Genomic DNA, 15,247 nt, shown 5'->3' with positions numbered 1-15,247 from the left:
AGATACAGGGCATGGGTGCACCGCAGGCCTAAACTGTTCAATCTCTCCTCATACGACAAACCCCTCATCTCTGGAATCAACCTAGTGAACCTCTGAACAGCCTCCAATGCCACTACATCTTTCCTCAAATAAAGGGACCAAAACAGTGTACAATACTCCAGGTGTAGTCTCACCAATGCCTTGTGTAGTTGCAACAGCACTTCCTAGCACAGTGGTTAGCACGGTTGCTTCACAGCGTCAGGAATCCGGGTTTGATTCCCGGCTTGGGTCACTGACTGTGCCGAGTCTGCACGTTCTTCCCTGGGCTCGTTCTACTGTTGTCCAGCTGAACAACTTTCTTTTCACCATCTACCCCAATCATTCTGTACATTAGACCTGAAGACATAGGATTAGAAGTGGGCCGCTCGGCCCATTGAGTCTGTTCTGCTATTGAATGAGATCACGACTGGTCTGATATAATCCTCAACTCCACTTTCCCGTGGGTTTCCTCCGGATGCTCCGGTTTCCTCCCACAAGTCCCGAAAAATGTGCTGTTAGGTGAATTGGACATTCTGAATTCTCCCTCTGTGTACCCGGACAGGCGCCGGAATGTGGAGACTAGGGGCTTTTCACAGTAACCTCATTGCAGGGTTAATGTAGGGCTACATATGACACTAATAAAGATTATTATACTCTATTCCTTCAGCTATAAATGCCAACATTCCATTTGTCTTTCTTTATTATCTGCTGTGTCCTCAACTCCACGTTCCGCCGTGTCCCCAAAACCTCGATTCCCTCACTGATTAAAACAGATTCACTCCCCTCTGAGAGAAGAAATTCCTCCTCACCTGTGTCTGAAATGGGTGACCCTTTACTCTGGTCCTAGACACTCCGACAAATGAAATCAATCTCCCAGCATCGAACCTGTCAATCCCCCTGAGAATCCGGATAGTCTCAATAAGGTTGACTCTCATTTCTCTAAACTCCAATGAGGACAGACCCAACCTACTCAACCTCTCAGAAGAAAATCCCTCCATACCCGGGATTATGTTTGAGTGAATCCTCTCTGGACTGAACCCTCTCTGGACTGCTTCCAATGTCAGTATATCTTTCGTTAGATAAGGGGTCCAAAACTGTTCGCAGTATTCCAGCTGCGGTCTAACCAGTGTCTTGTATAATTTAGCAGGAGTCCTCCTATTTTTAAATTCCATTCCCTGTGAAATAAAGGCCAACATTCCATTTGCCTCCCTATTAACTGCTGACATTACATGCCAGCTTATGATGATTTGTGCATGAGGACCTCAAATCCCTCTGTGAAATGAAATGAAAATGAAATCGTTTATTGTCACGAGTAGACTTCAATGAAGTTACTGTGAAAAGCCCCTAGTCGCCACATTCCGGAGCCTGTCCGGGGAGGCTGGTACGGGAATCGTACCGTGCTGACTGGCCTGCTTTAAAAGCCAGCGATTTAGCCCAGTGTGCGAAATCAGCCCTGTGTGCAGCTTTCTGCAATCTCTCTCCATTTAAACAATATTCAGCTCCTTATTCTTCCTACCAAAGGCACAACTTCACATTACCTACATTATGGAGAGCAATTTGTTAGGTGTGTCCAGAAGGGCCTTTTGATACAGTATGTTGACAATCGTGGAAAGTTTTTACGCAGAGGGTGGTGGGTGACTGGAACGCTTTGCCAGCGGAGGTGGTAAGGCGGGGCACGATAGCATCATTTTAAGATGCATCTGGACAGATATATGAACGGGCCAGGGAACAGAGAGAAGTAGATCCTTGGAAAATAGGCACATGTTTAGATCAAGGACTCTGGATCGGGCAGGCTGGGAGGGCCGAAAGGGCCTGTTCCTGTGCTGTAATTTTCTTTGTTCTTTGTTAATCCAAGCAGGGAGGAGGCCATACTAGACTTGGTATTGGGGAATGAGCCTGGCCAGGTAATTGATGTTTTCAGTGGGGGGGGGGGGGGGGGGGGGGGGGGCATTTTGGGCTTAGCGATCATAATTCCATAAGATTTTGAATAGTCATGAATAAGGCAAGAACGGCCTGCGGATGAGGGTGCTTAATTAGGAGAGGGCCAATTACATCTAAATTGGACAGGAACAGGGGAATGTGGAATGGAAGCGGCTATTTGAGGGCAAATCCATGTCTTACATGTGGGAGGCTTTTACAGGCCAGTTGATTGAAATGCAGGACAGGCAAGTCTCAGTACAAATGAAGGATAGAAATGGCAGGATTCATGGGTGACAAGGGAAATTGTAAACTTAGTCAAAAGGAAAAAAGGAAGCATACGATAGTTCTAAAAACTGACAAAACCCGTGAGGAGTACAGTGAAAGTAGAAAGGAACATAAGCTGCTGCTTGATGTCGGCTTTGCTGAAGGATGCTCCAGACTCGGAGATAAGTTCAACGTATTTATTGAGCGATTAACAATGCTCCTGAACGAGTTTGACACTCTGCTAATCTGCCTCTAGTAACTCAGTCTACTCTGCTAACTATATAAGCTTGCTCTAGACCACGTGCTAGGGTGTGATGTTGCTGTTAATCAACCCTGTCCTGCTCTCTAGGTTTCTGCCGGTGGAAGAGGCAGAGCCTGTGTACCTTGTCCTTTTTATAGTGGTCGTGTAGTGCCCCCTTGTGGTAATGCCACCTCTGGGTGTCCTGATTACCATTGGTTGCGTGTCTGCATGTCATGACATCTCTGGTGCTCCCTCTAGTGGTTACTTAGTTGTAGTGTATTTACATTAACCCCGTGTGTATTTATAGTGATGCATATCACTACATCCGCCCCTTTATTCATGTTACATATTTTCTGTACTTTGTTAAAGAAAATTGTAGAAAACAGGTAGATGAATGATGACATGTAAAAGTTGTGATGATATTGATGATTATACAATGCCAATTAATATCCATGAGTCCAATCTTTTGAATTTGTACGGTTGAGTTGTTTTCTCCTGTTGTTGAAGTGGTGATGTTGACGTTTTCATTTCTTTGTGAACGTTGTCACTGTTCTTGTGTTTAAGTAACCAGGAAGTCATCATGAGGTGTTCGAGTGATTGAATCACTTTGTTGTCCGATTTAGACTTGTTTTTTTTCTATGCTTGTAGTAGCGATTCTATATGTCATCTTTCTTGAAAGTTGGTTTGCTTGTTTGTAGTGGAGTAAACGTGAATTGGTGAGATTCGTTGTCATGCCAGGTATGTTTATACTCTTGCCATTGTTTTGAGCTGTGCTGTCACATTGTCCTTCATGTGCAGAGTTGTACCATGTTGTAGAAGTTGTTGTTTTAGTGTTGCTGTTTTTGTCGTGCTTGTCGCGATCAATGACTGTTCCGTGTGGATAATTCGAGTCATTCTCAAAGTTACTTGCGTCAGTGTGCTTTGTGGTATCTGATGCTTCATTGAGCATTTCTTCTTGAGGATTGTGAGAATGACCGGATGTTGCATTGATCTTGGTGACATCACTCCTCTGTGATTGATGTGATTCCTCTTTGATTCCTTGGTGCTCCTCCTCTGGAGTCATTTCTGGTTCACTTGAATCATCATTGGCTTCTTGATGCTCCTCGTCTGGAGTCAAAATCTTCAAGATTTCATTTTCTTAGGCTCGAGTGGATGAGGCTTTAGTTGACGTACTCAAGAGTAGTTTCACTTTGATTGTTGAGTTGCTCTGTACATACGAGCTGAGATCTGTCAGTCTCGCTGTGATCTTGCACATCTTGTATGGGAATCGTGATTTCTTCGTCCCTTGTCTCACATCAGTGGGTAGACATTCAGTGTCTTCTTGTTGGTTAAATGAGCTGGGTAGACTTTCATAGTCTGCTGCTGTTTGCTCAGATAAGGTTGATAGACCTTATGCATGGACTTGGCTATGGAGTCTTGAGTTGCTTCCATTGTGGAGTCTGTCAACGAGCTCTCTGTGGAGGCTTGTATCACTCTCTGTGTGGAGTCTTTCATCGCTCTCTGTGTGGAGCCATGCAGTGGTCTCGCTGTGGAGTCTTTCATCGCTCTCTGTGCGGAGCCGTGCAGTGGTCTCTCTGTGTGGAGTCTTTCATCGCTCTCTGTGTGGAGCCGTGCAGTGGTCTCTCTGTGGAGTCTTTCATCGCTCTCTGTGTGGAGCCGTGCAGTGGTCTCTCTGTGTGGAGTCTTTCATCGCTCTCTGTGTGGAGCCGTGCAGTGGTCTCTCTGTGGAGTCTTTCATCGCTCTCTGTGCGGAGCCGTGCAGTGGTCTCTCTGTGTGGAGTCTTTCATCGCTCTCTGTGTGGAGCCGTGCAGTGGTCTCTCTGTGGAGTCTTTCATCGCTCTCTGTGTGGCGGTGGGGACTCTTCGTGGTGCGTGGACCACTGGTTTGGCGTTAGGCCGCAGTAGAATCCTGTACTTGTACGGAAGTGTGCCCATCCCGCTGAAGACATCTGGGTACTGGGTCAGGATGTTGTTGATGCTAGCCTGAGGATCCAGATGAGACAGCGTCATGGTGTAGGCCCGTCGGATGAGGTTCAGTTGCTTGCAGGCGTGTGACCTAGCAGGGACGCCCTGTTTGCCAGTGTAGGCCTGGAGTTTGCAGGCAGCTGGAAGGAGCTTGGGAGCCTTCTTGATTCTCTTGAAGTCCAACTGCGAGATCAGGTTGGCGGAGGCACCTGTGTGCAGTTTGAACTGGATGGGGCATTGGTTGACATCCATCACTGCATTCCATTCATCCTCGGAATCCGTGGCAAGGATTGACGGGACTTGCAATGTGCCTGGTGTGGCATATTCGCACTTTGTGACGATGCCTACTCGGTACGTGTTATCCAGGTAGTCATTGTCTGGATCTGTAGCACTGCCTTGATCAGAGTCATGCGTTTGATGTCGCGCTCTCCTGATGCCAACGGAATCGTTCAGTACTCGCTGTGTGGCATCGTTTTCTTCCTGTTCAATGAACAAATCATCTTCTTTGGTTTTGGATTTGTCACTGTGCTCTTCACTGTGGGTGGTGCAAACTGCTTGTTCCAGGGCCAGGGTGCTGCTGAGGTTATTTTCAACGTCTGGTTGAAGTTCAGGCCTTGTTCCATCCTTCGAGGTGAGCTTGGTCCGGGGCCTCTGGCGTCATGACGCTCGTGATGTCATGCGTAGGACTCAATTGCATGCACACACCGAGGTTCCTGTACGGGGCTCTCTTTTCGCAACTGCGCATGCGCGGCTTCTCATGCATGCGCAAAACACCATTTTGCCGGTTTACCTCTTCTAGGGAAGTGCGTGTGTGCGGACTGGTCAGACTGCACACGCGCAAGATGGCTGCCATTCAAAACTGCCGTCGTTTTCTTCTTCAACCCTACCTCTGCCTCGTGGTGAGTATTCGCGCCGTTTGTACCGTTTTTGTTTGTGCAGTGGCTGTCGAATTTGTCCAGGATGGTCTGGTATTTTGTTTTGTCCTGCCCTTCTGAGTATTGAAAGGAGTTGAAGATCTCTATCGCATGTTTACCCGCAGTGGTGAGTAGAAGAGGTATCTTCCCAGCATCGGCTGTGCCATTTAGGTCGGATGCTTCTATGGGTAGTTGGGATTTTTGTTTGAACGAACGCCAGTTAGCACTAAGAGTACCGGTGGTCCTGAGTTGATGAGCAGCCTGAATCTTGTTCATCGTGCCTGGATTCAGTTGCTGGTTGTCTCTAACCTTGCTGAGTTGAGCTAGGGAGATTGAGCAGTCACTCCTGTACCATGTTGTGTTATGTTATTGCCAGTAACATCAGCTGCCACTTGACGTAGGCTCTGCTGAAGGATGCTCCAGACTCGGAGATAAGTTCAACGTATTTATTGAGCGATTAACAATGCTCCTGAACGAGTTTGACACTCTGCTAATCTGCCTCTAGTAACTCAGTCTATTCTGCTAACTAAATAAGCTTGCTCTAGACCATGTGCTAGGGTGTGATGTTTCTGTTAATCAACCCTGTCCTGCTCTCTAGGTTTCTGCCGGTGGAAGAGGCAGAGCCTGTGTGCCTTGTCCTTTTTTATATGGGTCGTGTAGTGCCCCCTTGTGGTAATGCCACCTCTGGGTGTCCTGATTACCCATTGGTTGCGTGTCTGCATGTCATGACATCTCTGGTGCTCCCTCTAGTGGTTACTTAGTTGCAGTGTATTTACATTAACCCCTTGTGTATTTACAGTGATGCATATCACTACAGAACTTAAACATGAAATTAGGAGGGCTGAAAGGGGCCATGAAATGTCTTCAGCAAACATGGTCAAGGAGAATCCCAAGGCTTTTTATGCATATATTAGGAGTGAGAGGGTAGCAAGAAAAAGAGTCGGCCCACTTGAGGACAATGGAGGGAAGTTATGCAGGAAATGGGTGAAATCCTTAATGAGTACTTTGTATCGGTATTCACCAGGGAGAAGGACATGACGGATGTTGAGGTCAGTGATAGGTGTGTGAACGCTCTTTAGAACGTCAATATATCAAAGGAGAAGTGTTGAGTATCCTAAATTGCATTACGGTAGACAAGTCCCCGGGGCCAGATGGAATCTATACCAGTTTACTATGGGAGGCTAGGGGAGAAATAGCTGGGGCCTCAACAGATATCTTGACGTCCTCTTTGACCACAGACGAGATTCCAGAGGACTGGAGAATAGCCATTGTTATTCCCAAAGGAAGCAGGGATAAGCCAGCAAATTATAGGCTGGAGAGCCTGACATCAGTGGTGGAGAAACTGTTGGAAGAGATACTGAGGGACAGAAATTATTGCACGTTTGGAGGGAAATGGACGAGTTAGTGACAGGCAGCATGGTTTTGTACGGGGAAGATCAGGTCTCACCAACTTAATTGCGTTTTCTGAAGAGGTGACAAAGAAAATTGATGAGGGAAGGGCTGTGGATGTAGTTTATATGGACTTTAGTAAGGCATTTGACAAGGTCCCACATGACAGACTGGCACAAAAACTAAATTGCCACATGGGATTGGGGGTGGGCTGGCCTGATGGATACAGAACTGGTTTGGTTACAGAAGGCAGAGTAGTGGTTAGAGGGTGTTTTTCAGAATGGAGATCTGTAGCTCGTGGTGTTCCGCAGAGGTCAGTGCTGGGACCTCTGTTGTTTATCGTATATATAAATGATCTGGAGGAATATGTGGTGGTCTGATTAGTTTTTTTTTTTTAAATAATTTTTATTGAGAAATTTTGATTTTATACAACAATAACGCACCTTAGTAAAATACCGAAAATAACAATAATATTAACAATCATATACATTCACCCCATCCCCAATACAACCCAGCATTTTAACAACAACGCAAATTAACACACTATAAAGTTACAGAATAAACACTACAATAATGCACCCCCCCCCCCCCCCCCCCCCCGGGTTGCTGCTGCTATTGACCCAGGTACCTATCTCTGAGCCAGGAAGTCCAGAAAAGGCTGCCACCGTTTATAGAACCCTTGTGTTGATCCTCTCAGGGCAAATTTGACCTTTTCCAATTTTATAAATCCCGCCATGTCACTGATCCAGGTCTCCACGCTTGGGGGCCTCGCATCCTTCCACTATAGCAGAATCCTTCGACGGGCTACTAGGGACGCAAAGGCCAGGACCCCGGCCTCTTTCGCCTCCTGCACTCCCGGCTCCACCCCAACCCCAAAAATCGCGAGTCCCCACCCTGGCTTGACCCTGGATCCAACCACCCTCGACACCGTCCCCGCCACCCCCTTCCAGAATTCTTCCAGTGCTGGGCATGCCCAGAACATATGGGCGTGGTTCGCAGGACTCCCCGAACATCTGGTGCACCTGTCCTCACCCCCAAAGAACCTACTCATCCTAGTCCCGGACATGTGGGCCCGGTGCAGCACCTTAAATTGGATGAGACTAAGCCTCGCACATGAGGAGGAAGAGTTGACGCTCTCCAAGGCCTCCGCCCAAGTCCCGTCCTCTATCTGCTCCCCGAGTTCCTCCTCCCATTTAGCCTTCAGCTGTGGTGGTCTGATTAGTGAGTTTGCGGATGACACTAAGGTTAGCGGAGTAGCTGATAGTGCCGAGGATTGTTAGAGGATGCAACAGGATATAGATAGATTGCAGACTTGGGCACAGAAATGTCAGATGGAGTTTAATCCGGACAAATGTGAGGTGGCGCATTTTGGAGGATCAAATCTAGGTATGAATTATACTGTAAATGGCAGAACCCTCAGGAACATTACCATACAGAGGGATCTGGGTGTGCAGGTCCACAGTTCCCTAAAAGTGACAATACAGGTGGCCAAGGTGATGAAGAAGGTATATGGCGTGCTTGCCTTCATCAGCCGGGGCATTGGGTACAGGAGTTGGGAAATCAGGTTGCAGCTGTATAAAACCTTGGCTAGGCCGCATTTGGAGTATTGCGTGGAGTTCTGGTCACCACATTATCAGAAGGACACGGAAGCTTTGGAGAGTGCAAAGGAAGCTCACCAGGATGTTGCCTGGTCTCCAGGGTCTTGGCTATGAGGAGAGGTTGAATGTTTTCACTGGAAAGACGGAGGCTGAGGGGAGACCTGATAGAGGTCCGCAAAATTATGAGAGGCAAAGACAGGGTGGATTGTCAGAGGCTAAATTCTCCCATGTTGTGGTCACTCTTTCCTAGAGGATCTTATACTCTGAGATTGAGAATGTGAAGCAAGGGTTAATAGCTAGAACAATCCAGAATTAATGGGTCACAATAGTGGAAAGTTACAAATAAGGGAGTTATTATTGAATTTGTGAGCCGACTCATGACTGTAAGCCAAATAGCCTTGAGAAACAAGGAAGATGGCTGGATGACGGAATATTAAATGTGGGAGCCGCTTGCAATTATGGCTAACACCTGTTGTTTTGCTAAAATTGCTATATACTCATGTGCCAATAGATAACTTTAAAGTCTGTAAAATCATGTATCGAAACTATGGCAAAAACAAGCTATGCTTTGTAATGGGGGCAAGCTCAAGTGAATGTAAGGGACAGCCCCTTAAAAAAACATATAAAGACAGGATGTTTGAGCAAAACTTTGGCACACTCCGAGGTGTTTCTTTGGAATACCTAGAGAGCGACCCGATCGCAATAAAGAATATTCTAAAGTACGAACGTGTTCGAGACCGTTTCTTCCGGACTGAGAGACAAGTGAATTAGAGACACATTCACAAGATTGATCACTAAACCTGCCTCATTCCACATTACCATAGATCAAAAATAGCCTGATCCTTGGTTGGCTGCACAGCATGTTGTCTGGGATACATGTCTGTTAATGATGAGCACTATCAGGGCAGTGAGTCAGATTGGGGAAAACGCGCTGTGTAATATAAATGGAAATATTCATGAACCCCCGCCTCCCACTGTCTTCCCTACTGCATCTTGAATGTCCAGTTCAGTCTCAGAGTGAGCGATGGACACACTGGCCACTGGTTCAGTGTTTACTGTTCATTAAGAGTTCAGGGGGACACACAGGTTATGGAGGGCAGGCAGGAAGGTGGAGTTAGGCTTCCAATCAGAACAGATTTTATTGAACGACAGAGTAGACTCGAGGGGCTGAATGGCCTCATCTGCTATTTCTTCCTGGTCCCCTGGCCATGATAGTGTGTTGCCCCCCCCCCCCCCCCCCCCCCCCCCGGTGGTGCTATCGCATCATCTGCCCAAATCGTGTTTGACTCGAGAGTTTGTTCCGCTCTGGGGTCATGGCCGTGACGATTTTTTTGTTCTCTCCACCCTGCAGAAGATGAGTCTCCGGATGAAGAGATGCAAATCCCGGAGAAGAAGGCAAATGCTTCCACAGATACGATAGAATCCAAGGACAATCATGAACAGGTGAACATGTACAAAGGGCTGACTCTGTGCATCTGCTACGCAGCCAGTATCGGTGGTACGGCAACTCTGACAGGCACGGCTGCCAACCTGGTACTGAAAGGGCTGATCAACCAGTGAGTGCTTCATTTTACATTATTGAAAACAATTCCATTCGGGTTGTACGCGTGTGGAATCACTTCAGGCTGACACTCACACTGCAGTACTGAGAGAGTGCTGTCCTGTCAGAGGGTCAGTACTGAGGGAGTGCTGCACTGTCAGAGGGTCAGTACTGAGGGAGTGCCGCACTGTCAGAGGGTCAGTACTGAGGGAGTGCTGCACTGTCAGAGGGTCAGTACTGAGGGAGTGCTGCACTGTCAGAGGGTCAGTACTGAGGGAGCGCCGCACTGTCAGAGGGTCAGTACTGAGGGAGTGCTGCACTGTCAGAGGGTCAGTACTGAGGGAGTGCGGCACTGTCAGAGGGTCAGTACTGAGGGAGTGCTGCACTGTCAGAGGGTCAGTACTGAGGGAGTGCTGCACTGTCAGAGGGTCAGTACTGAGGGAGTGCTGCACTGTCAGAGGGTCAGTACTGAGGGAGTGCCGCACTGTCAGAGGGTCAGTACTGAGGGAGTGCCGCACTGTCAGAGGGTCAGTACTGAGGGAGTGCTGCACTGTCAGAGGGTCAGTACTGAGGGAGTGCTGCACTGTCAGAGGGTCAGTACTGAGGGAGTGCGGCACTGTCAGAGGGTCAGTACTGAGGGAGTGCTGCACTGTCAGAGGGTCAGTACTGAGGGAGTGCTGCACTGTCAGAGGGTCAGTACTGAGGGAGTGCTGCACTGTCAGTGGGTCAGTACTGAGGGAGTGCCGCACTGTCAGAGGGTCAGTACTGAGGGAGTGCCGCACTGTCAGAGGGTCAGTACTGAGGGAGTGCTGAACTGTCAGAGGGTCAGTACTGAGGGAGTGCCGCACTGTCAGTGGGTCAGTACTGAGGGAGTGCCGCACTGTCAGAGGGTCAGTACTGAGGGAGTGCTGCACTGTCAGAGGGTCAGTACTGAGGGAGTGCTGCACTGTCAGAGGGTCAGTACTGAGGGAGTGCCGCACTGTCAGAGGGTCAGTACTGAGGGAGTGCTGCACTGTCAGAGGGTCAGTACTGAGGGAGTGCTGCACTGTCAGAGGGTCAGTACTGAGGGAGCGCTGCACTGTCAGAGGGTCAGTACTGAGGGAGCGCTGCACTGTCAGAGGGTCAGTACTGAGGGAGTGCAGCACTGTCAGAGGGTCAGTACTGAGGGAGGGCCGCACTGTCAGAGGGTCAGTACTGAGGGAGCGCTGCACTGTCAGAGGGTCAGTACTGAGGGAGCGCTGCACTGTCAGAGGGTCAGTACTGAGGGAGTGCAGCACTGTCAGAGGGTCAGTACTGAGGGAGGGCCGCACTGTCAGAGGGTCAGTACTGAGGGAGTGCCGCACTGTCAGAGGGTCAGTACTGAGGGAGTGCCGCACTGTCAGAGGGTCAGTACTTAGGGAATGCTGCACTGTCAGAGGGTCAGTACTGAGGGAGTGTCGCACTGTCAGAGGGTCAGTACTGAGGGAGTGCCGCACTGTCAGATGGTCAGTACTGAGGGAGTGCCGCACTGTCAGAGGGTCAGTACTGAGGGAGTGTCGCACTGTCAGAGGGTCAGTACTGAGGGAGTGCCGCACTGTCAGATGGTCAGTACTGAGGGAGTGCTGCACTGTCAGAGGGTCAGTACTGAGAGAGTGCTGTCCTGTCAGAGGGTCAGTACTGAGGGAGTGCTGCACTGTCAGAGGGTCAGTACTGAGAGAGTGCTGCACTGTCAGAGGGTCAGTACTGAGGGAGTGCTGCACTGTCAGAGGGTCAGTACTGAGGGAGTGCTGCACTGTCAGAGGGTCAGTGCTGAGGGAGTGCTGCACTGTCAGAGGGTCAGTACTGAGGGAGTGCCGCACTGTCAGAGGGTCAGTACTGAGGGAGTGCAGCACTGTCAGAGGGTCAGTACTGAGGGAGTGCCGCACTGTCAGAGGGTCAGTACTGAGGGAGTGCTGCACTGTCAGAGGGTCAGTACTGAGGGAGTGCTGCACTGTCAGAGGGTCAGTACTGAGGGAGCGCTGCACTGTCAGAGGGTCAGTACTGAGGGAGCGCTGCACTGTCAGAGGGTCAGTACTGAGGGAGTGCAGCACTGTCAGAGGGTCAGTACTGAGGGAGGGCCGCACTGTCAGAGGGTCAGTACTGAGGGAGTGCCGCACTGTCAGAGGGTCAGTACTGAGGGAGTGCCGCACTGTCAGAGGGTCAGTACTGAGGGAGTGCTGCACTGTCAGAGGGTCAGTACTGAGGGAGTGCTGCACTGTCAGAGGGTCAGTACTGAGGGAGTGCCGCACTGTCAGAGAGTCAGTACTGAGGGAGTGCCGCACTGTCAGAGGGTCAGTACTGAGGGAGTGCCGCACTGTCAGAGGGTCAGTACTTAGGGAATGCTGCACTGTCAGAGGGTCAGTACTGAGGGAGTGTCGCACTGTCAGAGGGTCAGTACTGAGGGAGTGCCGCACTGTCAGATGGTCAGTACTGAGGGAGTGCCGCACTGTCAGAGGGTCAGTACTGAGGGAGTGCTGCACTGTCAGAGGGTCAGTACTGAGGGAGGGCTGCACTGTCAGAGGATCAGTACTGAAGGAGTGCTGCACTGTCAGAGGGTCAGTACTGAGGGAGTGCCGCACTGTCAGAGGGTCAGTACTGAGGGAGTGCCGCACAGTCAGAGGGTCAGTACTGAGGGAGCCCTGCACTGTCAGAGGGTCAGTACTGAGGGAGTGCTGCACTGTCAGAGGGTCAGTACTGAGGGAGCCCTGCACTGTCAGAGGGTCAGTACTGAGGGAGTGCTGCACTGTCAGAGGGTCAGTACTGAGGGAATACTGCACTGTCAGAGGGTCAGTGCTGAGGGAGTGCTGCACTGTCAGAGGGTCAGTACTGAGGGAGTGCTGCACTGTCAGAGGGTCAGTACTGAGGGAGTGCCGCACTGTCAGAGGGTCAGTGCTGAGGGAATGCTGCACTGTCAGAGGGTCAGTACTGAGGGAGTGCTGCACTGTCAGAGGGTCAGTACTGAGGGAGCGCTGCACTGTCAGAGGGTCAGTACTGTGGGAGTGCCGCACTGTCAGAGGGTCAGTACTGAGGGAGTGCCGCACTGTCAGAGGGTCAGTACTGAGGGAGCGACACACTGTCAGAGGGTTAGTACTGAGGGAGTGCCGCACTGTCAGAGGGTCAGTACTGAGGGAGTGCCGCGCTGTCAGAGGGTCAGTACTGAGGGAGTGCCGCACTGTCAGAGGGTCAGTACTGAGGGAGTGCCGCACTGTCAGAGGGTCAGTACTGAGGAAGTGCCGCACTGTCAGAGGGTCAGTACTGAGGGAGTGCTGCACTTTCAGAGAGTCAGTACTGAGGAATGCAGCACTGTCAGAGGGTCAGTACTGAGGGAGTGCTGTACTGTCAGAGTGTCAGTGCTGAGGGAGTGCCGCACTGTCAGAGGGTCAGTACTGAGGGAGTGCCGCACTGTCAGAGGGTCACCACTGAGGGAGTGCCGCACTGTCAGAGGGTCAGTACTGAGGGAGTGCCGCACTGTCAGAGGGTCAGTACTGAGGGAGTGCTGCACTGTCAGAGGGTCAGTACTGAGGGAGTGCCGCACTGTCAGAGGGTCAGTACTTAGGGAATGCTGCACTGTCAGAGGGTCAGTACTGAGGGAGTGCCGCACTGTCAGAGGGTCAGTACTGAGGGAGTGCCGCACTGTCAGATGGTCAGTACTGAGGGAGTGCCGCACTGTCAGAGGGTCAGTACTGAGGGAGTGCCGCACTGTCAGAGGGTCAGTACTGAGGGAGTGCTGCACTGTCAGAGGGTCAGTACTGAGGGAGTGCTGCACTGTCAGAGGGTCAGTACTGAGGGAGTGCCGCACTGTCAGAGGGTCAGTACTGAGGGAGTGCTGCACCGTCAGAGGGTCAGTACTGAGGGAGTGCCGCACTGTCAGAGGGTCAGTACTGAGGGAGTGCTGCACTGTCAGAGGGTCAGTACTGAGGTATTGTCTTTTCAATGTGATTTTAAACTGAAGCCCTGTCTTTCTGTTCTGTTGAATATCAAGAAATATTTCAGTGTTCTGACCAATGTTTACCCAGGATTAAAAATAAAGGAAGTATGGATGTAACTGGTCCCAGTTTCTGAGTCCTTGCTGTACAGAAATGCTGCTTGCTACATAACAACACTCATTGCACTGTTGTGCAGATGTTGCATTTAGTTCATGAGGCGTCATGAAGTGGTTCTGAGTCTTTTATAGTTTAACACTAAGTGTTAATTAACTATTAGTTAGTCTCTACATTTCTTCAGTATCAGCTCGAAACCCAGAGCTGTTGCCATGCTTTCCTCTGCACATGTCTCTGTCCAGTGTATTCCTTCACATCACTGGTGGGCGGAACTGAACCTCATCCCATATTAACCCTTTCTATGGCAGCCTTATGCAGCACCTCTCCCTAAGTCTTTATCCAACACCTTAACAATGCATTCCTCCGCAACGGCCTCAGGTTTTCAATCCTGGAGAAATTCAGCAAAATGAATGGTCCTCAGAGGAAATCCTGAACGAACACCTTGTGAAAGGCCCGTCAGAGAAGGTTCCTTGTTTTCGACCTCGACCTCTCACGAAGCTGATCGGAACTTCCCTAAACAGCATCCATACAAAACCATGGCGCATGGAAAATGAAAAACTCTCCCGTCCGTGACTGTGGCCACCCAGGACAGACCATGAAACACATAATGACTCTACGGCCAACTGGTGACTCGGAAGGTGGTATATCAGACACTCTGTCACTGCAATACCCTGGCTTGACCACCTTGATGCAAAATTCTTGTTGTCCTACACCCAGCTATACGAGAGAAGAAGAAACCGGCATTTCTGTTTACCTTCCTTCTACCACCCCCACACTCGCCTCTCTATGTTTACATGTTCAGGTGGTCTGGAGGCCTTATAATTCTTCCAAATCTTGGGTTGGATTCTCCGCAGCCCTGCACTGAAATCGTGTTTGGCGCGGGGGCGGTGAATCAACTTTCGCGTTGGAATCGGTCCCGGCGCCAGTCCGGCGATTCCCCAGGACCCGAGAATTGGCGTTTCCGCAAAGTACGTGGGGGCAGCACAGTAGCACTGTGGACAGCACAATCGCTTCACAGCTCCAGGGTCCCAGGTTCGATTCCGGCTTGGGTCACTATCTGTGCGGAGTCTGCACATCCTCCCCGTGTGTGCGTGGGTTTCCTCCGGGTGCTCCGGTTTCCTCCCACAGTCCAAAGATGTGCGGGTTAGGTGGATTGGCCATGCTAAATTGCCCTTAGTGTCCAAAATTTCCCTTAGTGTTGGGCGGGGTTACTGGGTTATTGGGCTAGGGGGAGGTGTTGACCTTGGGTAGGGTGCTCTTTCCAAGGGCCGGTGCAGACTCGATGGGCCGAATGGCCTCCTTCTGCACTGTAAATTCTATGATACTCCGTGCGGCTGGGG

The 15,247-nt window shown here is 50.2% G+C and overlaps 1 protein-coding gene across 1 annotated transcript in view; it reads left to right on the top strand.

The window, feature by feature from the left end:
- Positions 1 to 15,247, top strand: part of LOC119974354 (solute carrier family 13 member 2-like) — a 54,459-nt gene that overhangs the window by 11,987 nt on the left and 27,225 nt on the right. Inside the window, exons 3-4 of the mRNA XM_038813125.1 lie at positions 3,142 to 3,181; positions 9,661 to 9,865. Coding sequence (XP_038669053.1) covers positions 3,142 to 3,181; positions 9,661 to 9,865 — 245 coding nt within the window. The remainder of the gene's footprint in view (positions 1 to 3,141; positions 3,182 to 9,660; positions 9,866 to 15,247) is intronic.

The sequence above is a fragment of the Scyliorhinus canicula genome, chromosome 12 (genome assembly GCF_902713615.1).
Source record: "Scyliorhinus canicula chromosome 12, sScyCan1.1, whole genome shotgun sequence".
Classification (NCBI taxonomy): domain Eukaryota; kingdom Metazoa; phylum Chordata; class Chondrichthyes; order Carcharhiniformes; family Scyliorhinidae; genus Scyliorhinus; species Scyliorhinus canicula.
This window is presented reverse-complemented; position numbering and strand designations above follow the sequence as displayed.